We start from the raw sequence: 20,900 nt of genomic DNA, 5'->3' as shown, positions 1-20,900 counted from the left end.
TAATAGACTCAACCGAAGTAAGATGGATAAAATAAGAGTTCGTCCGTTTAAAATTCTCAAGAAAGTTTCTTCATCGATTTTTGAAGTAGACTGTGGAAGAAAAAAAAAACAATCTAATCTTTTTCATATTAACAAATTGTCACTTTATATTCCTCAAAAAGTAACGTGAAGGGGGGAGATGTAAATGTAACCACATTTATGTATTTATTTCATATCTATGATATTCAATATCTTTGTTATATGTTTGATCTTTGTTTGGGTTTCGATAAATGTGCTTCGATAAATGTGCTGCGATAAATGTGCTGCACCACGTGATTGACATATTATATAATTTATTTGATTTATGAGTTTCGTATGAATAAGCCTGTAATTGATTACTGTTTTACAGGTATGTTTTCTTTAATTTATATCTCTGTATTATTTTATATTATTTGATTATATGACATTTAATTTGTTTGAATAAACTGTTTTACAGATTAATAAATCAGGTTTTATTTAGAAACAATCTTACATATATATATATATATATATATATATATATATACCAAACTATATTTAATATTCAAATTTTTTCATAAATGTTTATATACATATATATATATGTTGGTAAAAGACAATAATTTTTACAATTTTCTATAAATTCCTACCGAATATATATATATATATATATATATATATATATATATATACACAAATAATTTGTGTTTGTATGTGTGCGTATACAATAAAAAAAGACCCTCACTTAGGATTAGCTGATGTGTTCCAATCATTTAAAGACATCAAAATGTGCACCTCATCCGCAGTCGATTGACATTGAGAGAGTTTGATCAACGCAAGTGCATGCAGAGTGAAATAACAACCGTTAATTAGAGATTCATGAACAAATTCCCTATGATCAAGTTCAGGGAGATGCATAACTGAGAGTATGCGGGTCCATCCGTGTCCATCTGTCTCACTCACATCTGCATGATCGCGGAAAAATTTTATGCGTTATAAATAAATAATGTTATGTACATTATATATAGCTGGCCATATATATATATATATATATATATATATATATATATATAAATAATATATATATAAATAATATATATATATATATATGGGTGAAAATAATTGATCTGTCACCAGATACATCGGCCCATGGTCTCCTAAATAATATCCTACTGGTCGAGAAACTAAATGAAATTTTGTGTGTGCTCGACCCAAACTGAAGCCATGCTTGTTTGATAAATAAATGCTACTGGCTATATAAGTTGCTGTTGTTTACTTTTAAACGTTTTGATTTCGTTTATCAACGCTTGTATTGTGTTGTTGATTTTGCTTTTTATTTCGCTGATTTATTTAAAAATATTAAAGTTATTAAAAATATTTTATTTTAAATAATTGATTTCAAAATGGTTAATAAATGTTGTGTTTATGGCTGTAAATCTGGATATACGTCAGAAAATCGTTCGGAGTCTGATTACGGAAAAACAGAAAATCACGTTTCATAAATTTCCAATTGATGACGAAGAATTAGCAAGAAAGTGGTTGAAAAATATCGCGAGAAAAGATTTTCATCCTTCGCAACATACCAGGGTTTGTTCGAAGCATTTTATTCCAGATGATTTCATCACATCATCTCAGGGCAGCAAAATCGCTCGTCAACGCCGAAACAACAAGGATACGTTTTTGATAAGACTTAAACCCGATTCGGTTCCAACTATTTTTTCTAATCATTCAAAACATATGTTGTGTGAAAAAACTACATCAAGATCAGGTAATGCGCTTCAAAGCAGTAGGAATAATAAAGAAATGGAAAGACTCGGAGAGTTGGAAAGAAATTTTATGGATGAAGATTCAATCGTAAGTCTGAATCTTGAAGATATTAAAATGAAATTAGAGAAAGAAATAACTTTTTCTACTGAATTTATAATTAAATTCATAGACAACAACATGGTATTACTAATAGTAAAGGTTGATGAAGATCATCATTTATCTATTAGTTGTTCAATATTAGTGACACTTGAGTTTCATTTGTTTGTAGAAGTGTGTGGGGAAGCTATCCTGCAAAAAAATTATAATGATTTACTGCAAGGAAAGTTAACCAAATTTTCTCAATTGTTAAATATTGCTGCAAGATTCAAAGCCATCAGTGAATGTGACAGACCGCTATCGTGGGACATTATTCTCACAAATGGAATCAGTAAAATTGAAAAATGTTTAGACCTTATTGATGAAAGCTCTTTGGATAATAATGAAATAATTAAAATGATACAATTTTTAAAAAAAGAATTACAATTAGTTTTAATTAAAAAGCACAAGCGATGCTACTCATCATATTTGATGAAACAGGCCTTTATTCTCATGTCAACTAGTACTGCAGGTTATCAGTGCCTGTATTCATCAAAATTGCTGTGCTTGCCATCATCAAAAACAATGATATTTTACTACACAAATTTCTCTTTGTTTCAAACCTGCAACAATTATTTGGTGATATTGTAAATAGATTAAATGACAATAATGACTTGGAGAATGAATTTCCAGAATTTTGCACCACAGATCATGATCTCAAACAATTAATTTCAAATGTATTTTTTAACATTGTTGCAAATAATTTAATTAAATCAATTACAGAAAATGCAAATGAAAAAAAGACTATTAATTATAAAAAAGAAAACTTTGTAAATTACAGAACATTTGAATTTATTTTCATAATTATATTTTTTTTTGCAATGAATGTTTTTATTTTTTTAATAAATGTTTAAAATATTTATCGTTTTAACATTTAAATCGTTTGTTCAGAGTATTAAAATGTTCAAGTGTTGCAGAATTAAAGACGTTTCGTTGTTTACTTTATGTGTGTAATATAGAATGCATGGCCTCAGTTTGGGCATGTGTAAATTTCAGTTTCTCGTCTAGTATCTATTATTTAGGAGTCTATGATCGGCCAGTACAAGTACATAAAATTCACTAGCCCAACCACGACCAAAGGTGCATTTTTGTGAACACCTAACACGTTTTAGGCTATACGCCTTTCGTCCCTTGTGGGACTCATCAGTAGATGAGTAGATTATATATATATATATATGCCATCATACATCATATTTTTATGCCATGATGTGTCCTTATGATATATATATATATATATATATATATATATATATATATATATCATAAGTACAGAATAAAGTACAAAAATGAATATAAATAAAAAAAGAAAATATAGGTAAATAAGAAAAACTGACCGTTAAAAAATGCTCAGCGGCGATAGAATTGCAGCTGTTTAATAGGGACCAGCATTCAAGACACATGGGTGCTGCTGAAACTGAACCTTCATCAAGGTGAGTTATTTGGTGGTTATTTTTTTTGTTTTTTAATTTTAGTAAAAAAAATGTTACGTTCTAAAACGTAGTTCAATAAGATTAAGCCAATGTTGCTTAATCTTATTGCTGTGGAAGATTGTTGTTGAAAATAATTTAAAAATTTAAAATTAAACACGTCAACCTGAAAAAATAATACAGTCGATCAATTAAAAATGTGTCTATGTGATTACTTACATGCATGTAAGTATGATTTTATAGAAAATGACTGCCAACCAACTAACCAACAAACGAACTAACCAACCAACCAGCCAATCAGCCAGCCAGCCAGCCAGCGAGTGGAAAATAGCAACAAAATGTTCAGAAAGGAGAAGATGAAATGAATTAGATAAAAGACAAGGAAGGAAAAAAAGTTATGCAGTTACCGTATAATTATATTAGCATGCTACTTCTCAGCAGAACATTAATAATAATAATATATTTAATACCTAATTGATATAAAACAATAAAAATTAGGTAAAGTTGAAATGGGATTCAAAGAATATTCCAGTGGCCTAATCCATTTTTTAATCTAATGAAAATCAGCTTATTATTATCATTCAAGTTTATGTTCAAATTGAATTGTGCATCTTGCTCAAGTAGTTTTGATTTTTATTTAAAAGATTTCAACAATTTCCTATTTCGTATAAATATAATCTGTTTCAATTGAACCACAAGAAGTCATAGAATATATATAAAAAAATCATTTTCAGTTAGGAACTGAGGAAATTCAAAAATTAAAATCTTTTGATAAAATGAAAAAATAATTCTCAAACAAAAAAAAAACAATAAATTCATTTTATAATATAGTTGATATATATATATATATATATATATATATATATATTTATTTATTTATATATAATATATTTTATAGTTAGTAATGTAACAGAATTAGGTAACTTAATGTACGAAAAAACAATAGTTATCATTTAATAAATACAAATATTTAATAACACAAACTTCTCACATTTTTTGACGACAAATTCAACTTCAGATAAAAGATTGTTCAAAATTATGCCGTTGTGTTCCAAATTTGATGCATCGGAAGATTTTATTATCAACTGCACAACGAAGCGAACGTAGGAAACTCTTTTATCATTAACATCAGCCTCTTCCTTCGAACGATTGCTTGACAAGGTTGGGTACAAATGATATTGTTCGTCTGCCAACATTTCGGCTGTTGGCGCAATTTCTCGACAATTAAAGCATGCAGCTTCTTTCAATAAGCTGTGACGTATAATAATTCTGATTTTCAAAATAATACTAAATGGTTGAAAAAATAGAATAAATTTTAATGTTTAATCATTTATTAATTGAGCGATTTTCAATTCATTTATGCAATTTAGAGCATTTTATTCTTGAAGAAGTTGAAATATTGGAATATAAATTAAACTATATTGTTTTTCGAGTGCTGGTAAAACTAGATGAGGAGGTGCTATGAGCTAAGTATGTATGAATTGTTTTGAGTGCAGCCGTCTTGTGTACATTTCATGTCTTTCTTTCAAAGATGATTGTCTATAAATCATTCAAAACAATGTTATTGATGTATCGAGGTGTTTCGTCAAGGCAGTTGAAATTAATAAGTCAAATATTATACCATCGTTGACAAACTTTCTCGGGAAAATGATGTTATGCGCTCAAAAATAATTCTAATATTGACTCAAAAATTCTCTCGGGCTCAAATATTCAAGCTGAGATTGTTTCATTAAAAAAGGGTATTAATTCAGTAGTTGAAGATTGTAAAACTAGTTAAATGAGCGTTAAGTATTCACTTTAAACAAACAAGGAATAAGCAAAGTGAGGCACAGTATATATATATATATATATATATATATATATATATATATATATATATATATATATATATATGTTTCTTAGCATTTGAGCACAACATATCAATTTGAGCACCGAAGATAGTATAGGAATACCGAAAAAAACATTTTTGTTCTATCATGCATAAAAAAAACAAAATTTTGGTTTTGAACTAAAAAAAAACTTGAAAATAATTTACGATCAATCAATCAATCTTCGTTTTGCGTCCAGAGACCCGGTTTTCCGAGGTAGGACGTTGTTTTCTTTGCCATCAACTTTTTGCGCCAAATTAGACGGTCAGTTGTATCCATTTCATTTAAATTTAGAGCTTTCATGTCTTGCTCGATTGTTTGCGACCAGGACTTCTTTGGACGGCCTTTGGGACGTGTGCCAGGTACTTCAACATCTGCAAGAGAAGTTATGGCACTGTTTCCACTTCGTTTGATATGACCAAACCACCGCAGACGGTGTTGCCGGCATTCGTCCTTTATATCATCTAAACCAGCACGACGCAGGATTTCGGTAGATTTGATGTGGTCCTTCATACTAATTCGTTGCATCCATCGGAGCATTTTCATGTCGGTTCGTAGAAGTTGTTGTTCCAGTTTGGTTGTCATTGACAATGTTTCTGCACCATATAACAAGACCGAACGTATCACAGATTTATAAAGTCTTGATCGTAGTGGTAGTGGGATGTCACGCCGCATCAATATAGAGGCAAGGAGATGCCATTTATTCCAGGCTGCACGTATGCGTGCTCGAGCGGCAGCTTCAGCTGTTCCAGTACAATGCAGAACATCCCCTAGATATTGAAACGATGTGACTTTCTCTATTTTAATCGCTTCAAAAACAGTGCTATTTCGAATTTGTTGTTGTGGATTGATGCAAGCAGGACGAACAAAATTGGACACTTTAGATAAAATACCAATTATTTTTGAACAACGTTTGTGACACCACTGGTTACACTGCTGACACTTGATTGAATTGTTACCTACACCAGCTTTACAAACTGAACAGGGCCATCGTCCAGTAGCTGTGGATTGGATGGGTTCACCAGTGTTCATTGCTTTGTTTTTGCTGATGTTGACTTTGAATCCATGATCGGCGAGTCTGGTGTTCCAATCTTCAAACATCTGTGCTGCATTCTGCTCAGACGTGGCTGTTAAAACGATATCATCAGCATATACTAGATTCCAAATGTCACCAGTGCGTATCGGTTTTGTGATTTCTTCCATCACAGTTATAAATAACAGTGGACTGAGAATCGAGCCTTGGTGAACTCCAACGCCGATGTCAAATGCATCTGTGTTTCCAACCGTTATGCTGACAAGAGTCTTAGTATTCGTATACATTTCCATCACAAGTCGAACAAGATATTCTGGAATGAGTTGTCGACGTAGACTCCACCTGATTGCTTCACGGGGAACTGCGACGCTGAATTGAAGAGAGTCACTAACCTGCTTGTAAACAATGGATATAAGACTTACTCTATTGAAAAGATTGTTAAAGGCAAATTACTACACAGCAATAACCTTCCTAGTACCAACAATCAAGATAACGACATCATCTTGTATTACAGAAATTACATGTCAACAGCATACAAAGTAAATGAAGCTATTCTTAAACATATCATCAATAAAAATGTCACACCAACCCAAATAGTAAAGTTAAACTCCGAATTTATTACAACAATAAAAAGACGTCTCACCTAATACTGAAAAACAACTGCAGTCCTAGAGATAACTCTGAGGTAAAGCGTAATCACGTAATATATGAATTTAATTGCCCCTTTGACGGCTGTGCACGTCAACAAGACTCATATATCGGGATTACTACTACCTCACTGACTAGAAGGCTTACGATGCATAAACAGAGTGGTGCTATCAAATCTCATTTAGACTCAACACACTCAATCACAATTAGCCGTGAAATCCTCGACAGCAACACCAAAGTAATATACCAGAACAGCAACTACACGCATCTTAAAATTGCAGAAGCAGTCCTAATTGACATCAATAAACCAAAAATAAATATACAACAAAAAATGACAACCTCACTTCCAACCCGGCGCTTAACCAACAACGAAAACAAAGAAGTAATAAAAACTAGCATCGTAAATAGTGACAAAGAAGAATATGATGCTATCGATGAAGAAAAGGAGACCAAAGGAGATGACCAGCCAATAAAGAAACCTGACACCTAATTCGCATCAAAGTTCAATTTTACAACACCAAAGTTAATTTTTACAACGTCAAAGTTCATCTTGACAAAGTCAATATTTCCCTATATATACAGCAAGGAGCACTGATGATGATTCATTCGGAATCGAAATATGGCCTTATTTGCAGCATGAATTCGAAAAATAAGTTTATTTTGAATTTTAATAAACTAAACGTTCACCAAAAAACTTTAGTGAGAAAAATCGAAAAAACGAACTACAAACATATTAACGCCAAACATTCGGTAGAATTTATAGAATATTGTAAAAATATATATATATATATATATATATATATATATATATATATATATATATATATATATATATATATATATGTGGCATTTATGGAGGGAGCAGGTGGGAAATTCTCACCCTTTATATACTCACGTACTTGTAGATTCAAGTCGACTCACTAGTATATATACATACATACATACAAACAAACAAACATACATACATACATACATACAAACATATACATACATATATACATACAAACATACATACATACATACAAACAAACAAAGATACATACGTGAAATTGAACAAAAAATAAAACATAATGGACAAGAAGAAACCTCAGGACACAAGTGTGGCAATCAGTCAGATCAAGCGAGAAAATTTTATTAATGTAGTTACATCTATCAACGTATGATTGGGCTGCTTGCTGAAAAGTTGACGAATCTAATTTTTGCTTCCAATCAAACAGATTTTTAGACAATATTAAGGATGATAACTGGCTGTTCTAATTAAATAACAATAAAAAAGAGATTAAATTTATTATATTATAATAATGAAATTTTAATAATGCATAGGTTAATTCAATTTCAAAATAATTTTTATACCGAACGTTTAATGCAATGTATACATATGTACATGATGTGTTTGTTAAGAATGTGAACAGCGGTCTCGTTAGGAAACAGGCCGACAAATCTCACCGAAACAAACCTTTATTATGGTCTCTTCAGCGGCCATTCTCACCAGGAGGACGAATATGAGTCGATGAACCACACAATCATTTTCGTACTCATCATTATTTCTATCATCGCTGCCCGCAGAAAATCTTTCATTATAATTGTTCGGGCGACGCAAACGATCAACTGCTTCCAGCCAGTTAACTGAAGTAAAAACGTGGCCGACCATTTCAAAACAAGGCTTCGAATAATCTGTTGCCTGTCACAATCAATAACTTCAATGTGTTAATATCAATGCGCCAATTAAATTTAAATACTTTAATGGTTTACCTTTACCATCCACAGAAGACAGCTAACGGTAGGCAGATAAAATCGCCATGGTAGCAAGTAGAGATGATTGTGCAGAACATCTGATAAGAAGTTAGGCATAGCTTGGACATCTGATTGGACTACATAAAAATGCCAAAGTCTGTTAAGTAGTTGGCACGGCTGATGTATCTTTCCTGCATGAAAATATTACTCGATAAATAATCAAACAAAAATGTTTCATGAATCTTTTTAAATATATATTAAACTAAAAGGTACATTCCTTATAGATAATTGTCCAACCAAACCTGGAATTTTGGTTTCGAGTTAAGACGAATCCGAACCTTCGGCCATAATCAAAATTTTGGCCAGAACCGAAACTTTTTAAATATATTAAAACTTGGACTTTTTCACGTGTGGTCAATAAAGCAAAACAGACAATAATTTATTAGAAAAATATTTTAATAAATTACATTATTAACCCTTAGTTAACCAACAAGATCATTTTGACCTGGTTGGTAAAACATGATAAGTGATTTTTTGGTAATCTAAGGGTTAAAGTAAATACATGCACGATATTCAATTTTTCGATACTGTTAAGAATGATGTTGGCAAGATATCTTTCAGTAATTGGCATGTAAGCATTGATTTAATAAAATGCTGCTTAGCATCCACAAATTCAACATATCGTAGGTAAAATGTCGCTTGCCCAATGTTTATCTTGTTGGTAGTTTTGAGGACCAGAACTGCAAACAGCCGGGAGTTTTTGACTTATTTCATTGTTACGTTATGAACAACTTAGTACAAATATTTATAATTTTTTTGAATAGATTTAATAATACAATTTCTTCAAAATGCATTCAGTTAGGCAGATGAAAACGAATTAAAATAAAAAAAACACATTTGGGTTCGGACAGGTTGGAATTCTCAAACCCACCACCAGCTACAACGTAGACGTGTTTAATTATTTATACCATTAAATTTGTATTTATACTATTAAATTTGTATATGACAAAACGAATGAAACAACAAAATTTGATGACGAAACACACCGCCAAAATACGTCTGCACTGCCTCCAACGATTTCACCCAGGATAACATCATTGTTGAGACCAGATGCATGTTTGTTGTCAGCAGATTGCAATTTTCCAACCAGCATTGTTTTAAATTATTTTTCCAGCTTATCCAAGGGTCGTAAATGTACTGGATTTTATCAAAAAGCATATCGACACCTGGCAAAATAATAAAAAAAAATTATTCATTTGTAATTGAAAATGTGATAACATTCATGCAGACGTTTCATGCAACTTACTGTAAACAAGTCAATTGCATTCATAACTTAAGATTTTTATATACAATTTTTCAATTGAAAGCATCTCACTTGTCGAGATATTTGTGATTGGATCGTACGATGAAGACCTCATGGTTGAGTTGTACGTATGCTGAATAATAAGCAGACTGACACAGAACAAAACTTTTCCAAATTGTTTTACATATTTTCTGTAACGAATGTTGAACCACTTCGAACTCCTTTTGCTGCTATTGTTGCTTTTGTGTTGCAATCTTCCATGAAAATAACATCCCATGATTTGAATTATTTTTAAAACCTGCAAAACAAGCAGTAACTTGATTTGAGATCAACTTGATAAAATAAACTAGATTTGATTAAAATCAACAAGATTTGCAGTTTTTGATTTTTTTTTTTTTTTATTTTTTTAACACTAGGAATTTTTTTGTTTGAAACAAAAATTTCTTATTTTAAATTTTAGAAAGCAAACTGACAGGCCTTTGTTCTTTGTTCAGATTAACAACAACAAAGAAGATTAAATAAATTTTCTTTTAAAATCGATTAAAAATAATTTTATCAAAAGGAACCTCTTCTTCGCCAAAGAGATTAATGACATTTTCATCGAAGGAGAATGAAAAATTTTGTTCATCATCAAATGCATTCGTCCACGTGCAGCCAATAACATTGAGCATGATCTCCCAGACGTCTGCATTTAGTCTGCCACTTTCTGTACCTAACAATGACACAGTAATTATTTCTCTACCGATGAAATAGATTCCCACTTGTTTAATAAGTACATTGTTTACATTAGAAATTCATCTAAAACTACATTCCATATATCATATTTGCACATGCATTCTGTATTTGTTTAATTAAAAATTATTTCTAAAGTTTGGCAAACGAAAACAGACGCCGCAGTAACAGTGTAAGGATTACAGAGAAGTAGTGTGCGAAAATATGTTTGCTAGAATAAGGTAATAGAGGTAAAGAAGCAGCAGCGGAATAACAAAAAGAAGTAGAATTATTATTCCACTGACAAAATCACGGCAATAAAAGATAGCTGGTGTTATAAAAGCAATTATTGAAAAAAGGTAAATTTTGCTGTCAAATTCCTGAAAACTGTTCCTGAGTGAGTTGAAAAAATAAATTAATAAATTAATTAATCAATTAATAAATAAAAAAAAATTATTAAAAAAATAGAAAGGATGAATAAATTTATGAAAAATCAACTGAGTCGCTTTGTTTTCAATAAAGTAACATCGGATGTTTGCTAGAGAAGAAGTAATCAAACAGAGTTGAAAGAAATGTTAATAGGCTTAAAAAAATAAAGCTATAATAAGAACATGCCAGATATATGAGAAGGAAGAGAATAGTATTGAGTTGAGTTAAAAAAAAGACAAAATATCATTAAATTTAAAAAAATAAGAGTAAGTGTTGAACTGTAAGTTGTTGAAGTTGTAAGTTGAAGTCCCCAGAGATATAGAAATGACTAAAAAGATAATGAGATTCAACGAGCAAATAAATAAAATTAAAAGAGTATTTATAGAAGTAAAAAGTAAAAATTTATAGAATAAACAGACACTCCCATAAGAAGAATGAGAAAAAAGAATATTTAGGGAAACTAGAAAGTTCAAAAAAACTTTTGCTATCAAAAGTAGCAAGGTTAAGAGAAGGAGAAAAAAGGTAGCAATTGACAATTGCTATGACAACAACAACAACAACCGATGAAGTATTTGCAGCAGTGAACGACGAGGCTGTCCATTTAAATTAAAAATAAATTGAAGCGATAATATTGACAGTTGACAGTGTACATGAATAATGCGGCTACCTTTGAGCAGAGCATCTATCAGATGGAAGACGAGATGACCGGGAGGACGGTGCTTGCACAAGACCAGCAAGTGCTGCTTGAAAACCTGAAAACATCCGCAGAGCAACGTACAATTAACTGAGATTTATCAAAAACAAACTAAAAAATTTGTTGTGCAACCATGTAAATAAATGTAACTTATAAGTCAGTTTGGCTACTCAAAATGGCAGAATAGCAGCATAGCCACTTTAATTGAGATATGATATTGTTATAACTGCTGCAATGGTCAAAATGCTGTTTTGCAAATTGCGCTATATAATTAATTTCAATTGATTATCTTGAATTTATAATTCTCTCTCTCTCTCTTTCTCTCTCTCTCTCTCTCTCTCTCTCTCTCTCTCTCTCTCTCTCTCTCCATAATAATAAATAGAAATAATGGATCAACACACACAAAGTGATCCTTTGGAGCTAATAAATTAGGAACGCACAGATGCTTACTAATAAGTTAGCAAGCACCAAATGGACAATTACGTTTGATATCATTAATAAGGAAGAAAGTTTAACTACACTTCATATTTCAATAATAATAAAATATTTACAATTACATCATTGTCTGTGGCGGATGCGAATAGCCAAGTACGCAATTTTTAAATCATTATGCTAAAACAAAAGTAATATAAACTTGTCCTATGGATTATTCCACACAGAAAACAAATTATCAAATCGTATGATAGTGTCATGGCACGGGGTTTCGGGAATAATTTTCAATAAATGCTTGCTATTAATTTAGAATACCTGTTGAAATTAAAGGACACACACACCAAACGCACGCACACACACACACACACACAGAGAAAGAACTAACCACTTGCATCCTCGTTGAATGTTTTGTGATCATGAGAGCATTGATAATGTGGTTTAAGAGTTCAACATGATCGGCATAAGTAGTGCGAGCGTGCATCAACCAAGATGTTATATCGAACTTTTGTGATAAAAGTTTTATTAAAATACTATTGAAATATTTATCAGTGTTAATAATATTAAAAAAAATAAAGAACTAAAACTTTTATTCAAATGCAGGCTAGAAGCGGCACATCGCCGAGATTTCAATATTATATTCAACTTCTGCAACAAAACGCGCCTAAAATATGTCATATAACCTGAAGCTATTTATTCACTCATTCTACTAATAAAATTTGTCTCATATAAAAATGATCATATCTGAGTTTATTTCAAAGTTGCTACGTTAAGTTAATTTTGAATTGATTCGATATGGTAGAATGAACATGCCAAGCTCACTGAGCCTTTCACATACCCATCCACAACACTCCAAATTTTTCGTTTTTTAATTTCTAACACTCGCGTAATTATGCATAATCGTTAAAAAGTAATGAAACTTGTGATGAAATTATTACTGACATTTCATCAATAGTTATTATAAATAACAATTAACTACCACACAATATTTCTACATGAAATGGTGTGAGAGACCAACCTTAGTAAGAAGACATAGAACGACATCTTCTGGAAGAATGATGCGTGAGTCGTTCCCTACGTTGTTGCCGAGAAGTATTGATACGTACTCGTCCGAATCATCGTCGTCGTCGCCTCCACTGGAAGCACCGCTAGCCTTTGAAGGAAGCATCTGCAAAACTTGAGCGTACAACTGAACGAAGTCGTTCAGATTCGATTGTGGATTGAAGAATGGAGTGAGCATTGAATTAAAATTCGGATTGTGTTGTATTGCCAATAAGAGAACGCTTGGCTGCGACGGATTGTTCACGATGAATGCCTGCATGTTGTAAGAATGCAAACGGTGATTTAGACTTTAAAGCACACGATTTTCAGTGATCTTGAAAATATGTTACTCGATATTTGCATCTTGCATGAAGAGGTATTAAGATATATTACTCGATATTTTTATGCATGACCGTCTGGTCAGTCCTAACCTTGCCAAGTATATCAACATAAGAAGAAAAGCTTTCTGTGGTGATGGGACAGTTGTTGTTGCTCTCAGTCATGTTAGAGAGGATCTTGTAAAATAGGAAAGTTGCAACTTGGGCATACTCATGCTTGGAGCGCATTTCATGAGACATCAGGCCTTGACATTTCACAAGTGCACTGTGGTAAGCAAATTTTTAATTTAACAAATCAAATAAAAGCAGTTAATTTTGTTTCTACGCTTAAATCCAACAACAATAATACAACAACAACACACGTTTAGACGACATTTTCCCCGAGATCGGGGTTGCCGTTTGGCTACCTATGATGAAACCGAAATACCCCTCGACGCCATCCACATCTGTCACTCGCCTCAATATCACGCAACCCCGCTTTCACCCTGTCTTTCTCCACCTGCTCTCTCCATCCCAATCGCGGACGAACCCTTCCTACCACTCCTTCAACCTCGAACTCCAACGCTCGCCTAATCCCGACCCTTTCATCCCATCTCAACACATGTCCATACCCCGCAATCTCGATCTCCTTATCAATGTCACAATGTCCTCATTCAGTCCCATCATCGACATCAGCTCTGCACTACTCCTCCTATCCTTCACTTTAACCCCACACATCATCCTCACCATAGCTCTTTCAGCCCTCTGCAGTACACTTTCCTCCTCTCTCCCAACAACAACAATAATAATAATAAGTACCCAATTTGAATATTTAATAATTTTGATGAAGAGTTAAAGAACTGAGATGACAATTCATGATTTCATAAATACGATAACATCTGCAGAATATAATTACAATTTGATGATGACTGTGAAAAAAACAATGATATATTTTGCGACATTTTATAATATGAAATGCTACTCCTTTGTTCCGTGTTATCGCCAAACGTTACTACTGATAAATATTGATGCCAAATGACTGTTGTTAGAAATGTGGACTTATTGGAAATCACATCATTAACACCAGTTGGCTTCAATAATAATCTGCCTGCTTTTGTCCAAAACTTCTTTTCGTTCGTAACCCGATAAAAAAGCGAAACACACACACAGGCACACACATTTTATTTTATCATATATGTTATAGTTATAACTTACTCGATTATATTTTCAAGTCGGCTAAATGACAGGAAAACGCTCTGATGGGGAGGCGTGGAAGACTCAGTTGTCAGCCTCATCAACTTGTTCTCCTGCTCTGTTAAGTTTCTGCTGACAATCTCATCCACACATTTTTGCTGGTGCTGAATATCAACAGAACATTTTTTATCAATTTGATTTTATTTCATCAACTTTTATTTTCATTTATTATTAACGAGAAAACAATATAAGTAGCAGCAGCTTTAAAATTGACCAATATAAGTAGCAGCAGCTTTAAAATTGACATTTTGCATCAGATTATTTCATTCAATAAATATTTTATTCAATGGTTTGATTTATTAACAAAGATTTCGACATATAATGTTTACTATACATGTTATAGTTATAACAACATAACACAAATGGTTAATAGAAAAAAAATCACCCTCAGTGTGAGGACGGCCGGTCCCTTGCAACGGTGGAGGGGACTGACGTAACTCTTACAACGTAACGTCACAACCGACTGCGTGGGTTTGTAACAACATCCTACTAAATCTCTCTCGATTTTCAAAAAATTGTCGATGTATTATAATGATAAAGAAAAAATAAACAAACTTGTTGAATTTGAAAAAATTAGTTCTAGCATTTATATTTATTTTACAATATTCAGAGCACTGCTGATAAAAAAATGACCTAATCTTACTGAAAGTCAGTTCTCAGACTGAGGATTGATGAGTCAATATAAATACTAATGAGTCAATCAGTAAAGCAATAAGGATGTGATTTAATTTTGCGCAGACCTCACAAGTCCTAAAAATTAATATCGAATAAATGTACATATCAATAATAACAGTGCAACATGTCACGCGTTCTTCAATCATCCCTAATAATCAACTAATAATAGGAAATCAACGCGAGAGCAAGTTAGGTTAAAATGAAAGTGTGATCGTTGATTGAAGAATAAGAAGAGAGCAGATGTTCACCTCGGTGCTGACGTTCAGGTGCAAGACCCTCAACAACCGGACTATCTCATCGTTCAGGCGCTTGTTCAGAGAGGATCGCCTGACGAACGAGCTGAATCAATCAAATTATGTTGGGAAACAACGTAACAAACTTTTAACGTTAATTTTCGAGTTAAATTGACAAAATTCTAACAACAATTTGTCAAAATATTACATTTATTGAAATCGGACAGAGTATTATTAAAGAGAGAAGATTCAGTTAGGACGAGATTAACATAAAAGATTTAAAATAAAGAAAGGTGAGGAAGGATTAATTCATCAGTTCCAGTTTATAGAGGTGAGACACAGGATTTGTATTTCACAGCATGTTTGCATTTTAGTTACTCTTTAGAGAAAAATTATCTACACATAATTTTAGATACATTTATTAATACAGATTAACATTTAGGACATCTCCTGTGATAAATTTTAAAATATATTGTTAAGTTAAAATAAATATTTACTCAGCCAGAGTATTTGCTACTTTCAAGTCTGCCTCGATGACGATATTCAACCTGAGATGTTATAAAAACTGAACGGTACATTCCTCAAAACTCATGAAAATTTTTTAAATCAACTTCAACAGAGTATTAAAACACATCACGCAAAGCAACCTCTGATGGTCGAGAATGAATTCCTCGCGAAAGTTGTGGCTGTGAGGATAGAGGAGCAGCGGGAGGGGGGCAGGCTGAGGTTTGCTGGAAACATTCTGAAGCAAATGCGCGTTCAATCTCTCCGATGAACCTTCATGCGTCGGAAACAAGTTAACATGCGAATTATTACTGAAATGAACAAATGAAACAAACTTCGATGTATATTATTAATAGGAAAAACAGCTCTAAAATATTTTACTAGACAATTATCAACATTCAAAAAAGAAATTTTTAAATTTAATCTTATATCAACGAAGCTTTATTTCACACATGATATCTTTCCATCGTTGAATTATTTTCATTTGTCAGTTTTAAATCATTCTTTCATGAGACAAAGTCGACATTAATAAGCAAACATGGAACACAAGTGCATCAGTACAAAACACGGAACACATGTACATTAGAACCAAACAAGAAGCATATATATGAAACATTCGGACATACTTTTTATAGCCATAGAAGTACGCAAGTTATTCAAATGCTTGACGTTGCTAGAAACTTTCCCCTCTATGGAATCCAAAAACCATCGTTTGATTTGTGTCGATATCACATCACTCATTCCTGCGTTACCAACGAAAGCAATCCAGGCCTCCTGAAAAAGATCACCGTCAACCAATCAATTTGATATTTACAACATTGTATACGTTGTATAGAAGAGGTTTATTTATTTCAAACGAGCCTCTTCATGACTTATTCCAAAAACAACCTATAAAACTAAACATAATCAATCAGTTGACGCTTTTTAACCCTTTATAAGTTTAAAAAATTCACAGCTCCTAATCGCTGGAAACGCAGAAACACAATGAGAACTGTTTGTGATTTTTTCTGTCAATAGCTTTCAGATCTCACCAGTCCTCCAATGTAGTTGAATGTTTTGTCCGTTGATGGTGGTCCAAGTTTAATGAAAGCACAAGATTCATTTTCAGTTTTCGGGTGCTATTTCTTTTTTAATTCAATTAATTAATTTCGTCAGTCATTCAATCTTTACTTAGCGATGCGAGTTAATCACCTATAGCGTGGATGTACGATACAGCCTTCTCTCTGACCAACCTTCCATCAGCTCCTGCTTCTCTTTTCCTAGACCCCTCTTCATCAGCGTATATATCTCCCTCCTTACTTACTTGACACGTTTGTACGAATCTTCCTGCAGTCATTTCCCAGAAAGGTTGTTCGTCAGGTTTGCACAAATCTGCTGTTCAGTTGAACGTTATTCCCATTATCTGGGCCCTATCAGTAGCAAATAATGTTGTCAATATTCCATTTTTGTGACAACTTCTTCACACGTTTCTCCGAATGCATTTAATAATCTTTGTTCTGTTGCAAGCCATAATAAGTTCTGCTTATCAAAGTAATTCTCAAAACATAATTTTTGACTCTAAAAAGATAATATTAAAAATTTTACACAGTTTAACAATAACAACGGAGAATAAAACAAAAACAATAAAAATCAAGCAAAGAATTAAGAAATGTGAACGGTACGTTGTGTTTGTTGATGATGGCGTTGAGAACGTTGGGCTGATACTGGGACGGCAACGAAGAGAATGACAGGCTTCTGTCGTGCAACCTCGGCTCATCCAGCCACAACGTTATCGCTCTGTACATGGCCAACAAAGGCTTCTCATCAGCCTTTCCAGATAAGTTCAGTTGAACATCGCTCGAACATTTTTTCAACTTTTTCAACAATGAAATATCTTCTGGTAAGGTGAAGTAACGATGGCCTATACCATCTTTATTCGGAAGTCTGAAGGAAAAATAATGTTGGGGGAGTGTTAATAAAAATTGAATACAATTTCACAAATGTAGAAATAATAATTCATAGCGGCGATAAAATAACGAAATGTTAAACAATTGAGTAAAAATAAAACGCGGGGCAGACAGACATTAGTTAAAATCCAACAAAAATTCTTTGCTTGAATTTTTAGTTTCAAATGGAAAAAAGTAAACGACATGTTATAAAAAATCTTCATTTCAAATTAAAAAAATCTTCGCTTCATTACCAACACTCGAGGACACGTTGGAACAAAACAGTGCAAAACAGTTTTCAGTGCTGAGCGATGTCTCATAACGAAGTACACTCACTGCTTTCAAAAACATCTTCTGAGGTTTCAATATAATTTAAACTCGCAAACAAAAAAGTTTGTATGCAGCAAAATTAAATAAACTATTGAGGAGTCGCTGTCTCATTAAAACTGAAAAATTTTTTTAGAGCTGTTCCTTGTTCGATCATCCTTATGTTATCAAAACATGCTATTTTTAAACTCAGTTTAGTGACAAATAAATTACGCATAATTTTCTCATCTAAATGTGTTGTAAACATAAATAAATAAATAAGAAAGCAGCATACAAACTAGTTAAAAACTGAAAAGAAAACATTTGAAATATCTGGCCTGCTTATTTCCTGCAACTTTTCAAATAATTTCCATTTTAATCCATAATTATCACCATTAACGATGAAAATTTGTAAGACTAACCTGTGCATATAACTTGTGAGAAAGTCATTCCATAGGAGAGGAAAGAGAAAATGATGCTGAGGTATGTCGAGGATGAATGCTGCTTGCCTATAGATAGAGAGGTGATGGTAGTGCAACAGTGGGGACGGAAGGACACCGAGCTTCTTACAGGCCAACTGAAGTTTTTTTTTTTCATTATTTACAATAAAAATTTTGGCGTCATATAAATTAATAAGTTTATTATATTAAAAAAGACATCATCATCATCATCGTCGTCGTCGTTATCATAACTTACTTGAAAAACAACTTGGATATCCAAAGAAGGATTTTTCATTAATTCTTTATTTATTTCCAACCCACTTTCCTCCTCGAATTTCCTCGCTTCACTTTTCATGACAGCAAAACGAAAATAACAAAATTGATTAGCGGCAGGAGAGTCTGAAATGAAGTTCGTCTGACTTCGAGGTCCAAAGAAGAAACTAGAAATGCCCGAGAGAATTGTGCTGGTTGTCATGGAGATGGTTGGCAGCGTGGCATCAAGAGGAGTCTGAAGGTTCAAATGATGGTGCGATCGGTGCTGGTGATTCACCATTCGAATGAACTTAAAAACATTGAGGTTGTTTAAAAGCAGACATGACAAGAAGAAATATGGCAACATCTTTTTTACCCACTGTTTTTTTAATATTTTGTTGAAGAAGCAACATTTCATCGCCACATTGGAAACATAAATTTTGCTAAATTAATTTCAAAACCCATCGATCAACGTTATTAGCTTGCACGGCGTGTGGCCACATTTTCATACTATCGTGAACATTCACATATATCTAATTGAAAACGCAGCTCAATGAATATAAGACTTGACAAACCTTGACGAATGAATCGAAATAACGATCAACTCCGCACAATGACCTCGTGTGATGAAATACTGCTCGAATCATGTTGTCCAGTATATACAATACATTTCTTGTTGGAAAAAACAAATAATAACATTGTAAAAAAATGGTCAATTGAAACGTTTGTTTTTATATTCAAGAAACAAGGGTTAATATTTATTTGTTATAATTAAAGCAAAAAACTTATAACCAAACAGGTTGATTTAAAAATCATTGGAAGCTGTGCCTCTGAAACTGTTTCATATTTTAGAGAGTGAATAACAAAATGAAACAACTCGCAACAGCAAGCCACCACCGGATCGAACTTGACAGACGACGTGCTGATGGGGTTGGAAGGTGACTGAGGAACATTTCAAATATTGGTCGATGGCCTTTTAACATGCTGACACGAGAGCATATGATTACAAACGCGATGGGGTTGTTTGCACCTACAACAGACACTTCTAAACGATGCAAAATCATCACGCGCACCTCCGAGAAGATTTGGCCGTGACGGTCGCAACTCAGCGATCGGTACTTGGAACATGCATCGGCTTGGATAAAGGTGTTGAAGGGATGTTTGGAATATATCAGGTCAAAGATCAGTTAAGCCACTTTAATTTCAATGAATGGACTTTAAATTTTTACAGAGAAGTGTTAACAATCAATAAAAATAATTGAAAATTTCAATGATTTGTGAAGAAATGTTATCAACGAAAATGACTCTAAGAGGAGATACCAAACAATTGAAGTAATTGTTGAGAAGTAAGCTTCAACCACAACGTCGCCGTTATTGTGGTAGACAGTTTTACAAATTTCTGTTCGGATGAAATCAAAAGAATTTGAAATTTGTGGTCGTCTAGTTGAAAAAGAAAACCATTACGAGGACATGCCAGGAGGATTTTATCAGTGAAACAAGGCCGAGACTGGATACACATCGATAAAGTTCCGTGGACTAATATAGGGAGGTGATCTTGAAATTGGGATCATGTCGTTGACCAACACGGAAATCATGGTTAACAAATTAACGTTCCTCTGTGAAATATTTAGATGGAAACTGACCATACCAACAACCCAACACGAAAAGTTAGATGAAAATAAGTTGGAAGCAGATCGAACATTTTATAATTAATTCTCAAACATCGAATAATGACATCAACGGATAGTAACATAAATGATTGGCAACATTACTGAATG

General features: G+C 32.9%; 2 protein-coding genes across 2 annotated transcripts in view; both read right to left on the bottom strand.

Moving 5' to 3' along the window:
- Positions 1-939, bottom strand: part of HELRODRAFT_83268 (hypothetical protein) — a gene marked incomplete at both ends in the record, with an annotated part of 14,879 nt that extends 13,940 nt beyond the window's left edge. The window contains one exon of the mRNA XM_009023406.1: positions 743-939. Coding sequence (XP_009021654.1) covers positions 743-939 — 197 coding nt within the window. The remainder of the gene's footprint in view (positions 1-742) is intronic.
- On the bottom strand, positions 784-19,769 carry HELRODRAFT_192632 (hypothetical protein; the record flags this gene model as incomplete). Its single annotated transcript, XM_009023405.1, has 24 exons — positions 784-963; positions 3,232-3,319; positions 4,318-4,577; positions 7,962-8,128; positions 8,332-8,556; positions 8,655-8,800; positions 9,656-9,835; positions 9,985-10,210; positions 10,479-10,672; positions 11,720-11,804; positions 12,564-12,680; positions 13,194-13,490; positions 13,648-13,819; positions 14,749-14,891; positions 15,173-15,250; positions 15,711-15,801; positions 16,343-16,472; positions 16,826-16,973; positions 17,231-17,317; positions 17,428-17,573; positions 17,821-18,122; positions 18,853-19,007; positions 19,127-19,378; positions 19,698-19,769. The coding sequence occupies 24 exons, from the start codon at positions 19,767-19,769 to the stop codon at positions 957-959; spliced, it is 3,768 nt and encodes a 1,255-aa protein (XP_009021653.1). The 3' UTR covers positions 784-956.
- Positions 19,770-20,900: the final 1,131 nt, after the last annotated feature.

Source organism: Helobdella robusta (assembly GCF_000326865.2).
Source record: "Helobdella robusta unplaced genomic scaffold HELROscaffold_36, whole genome shotgun sequence".
Lineage (NCBI taxonomy): Eukaryota > Metazoa > Annelida > Clitellata > Rhynchobdellida > Glossiphoniidae > Helobdella > Helobdella robusta.
Note: the sequence above shows the minus strand (reverse complement) of the source record. Positions and strands in the feature narration are given on the sequence as shown.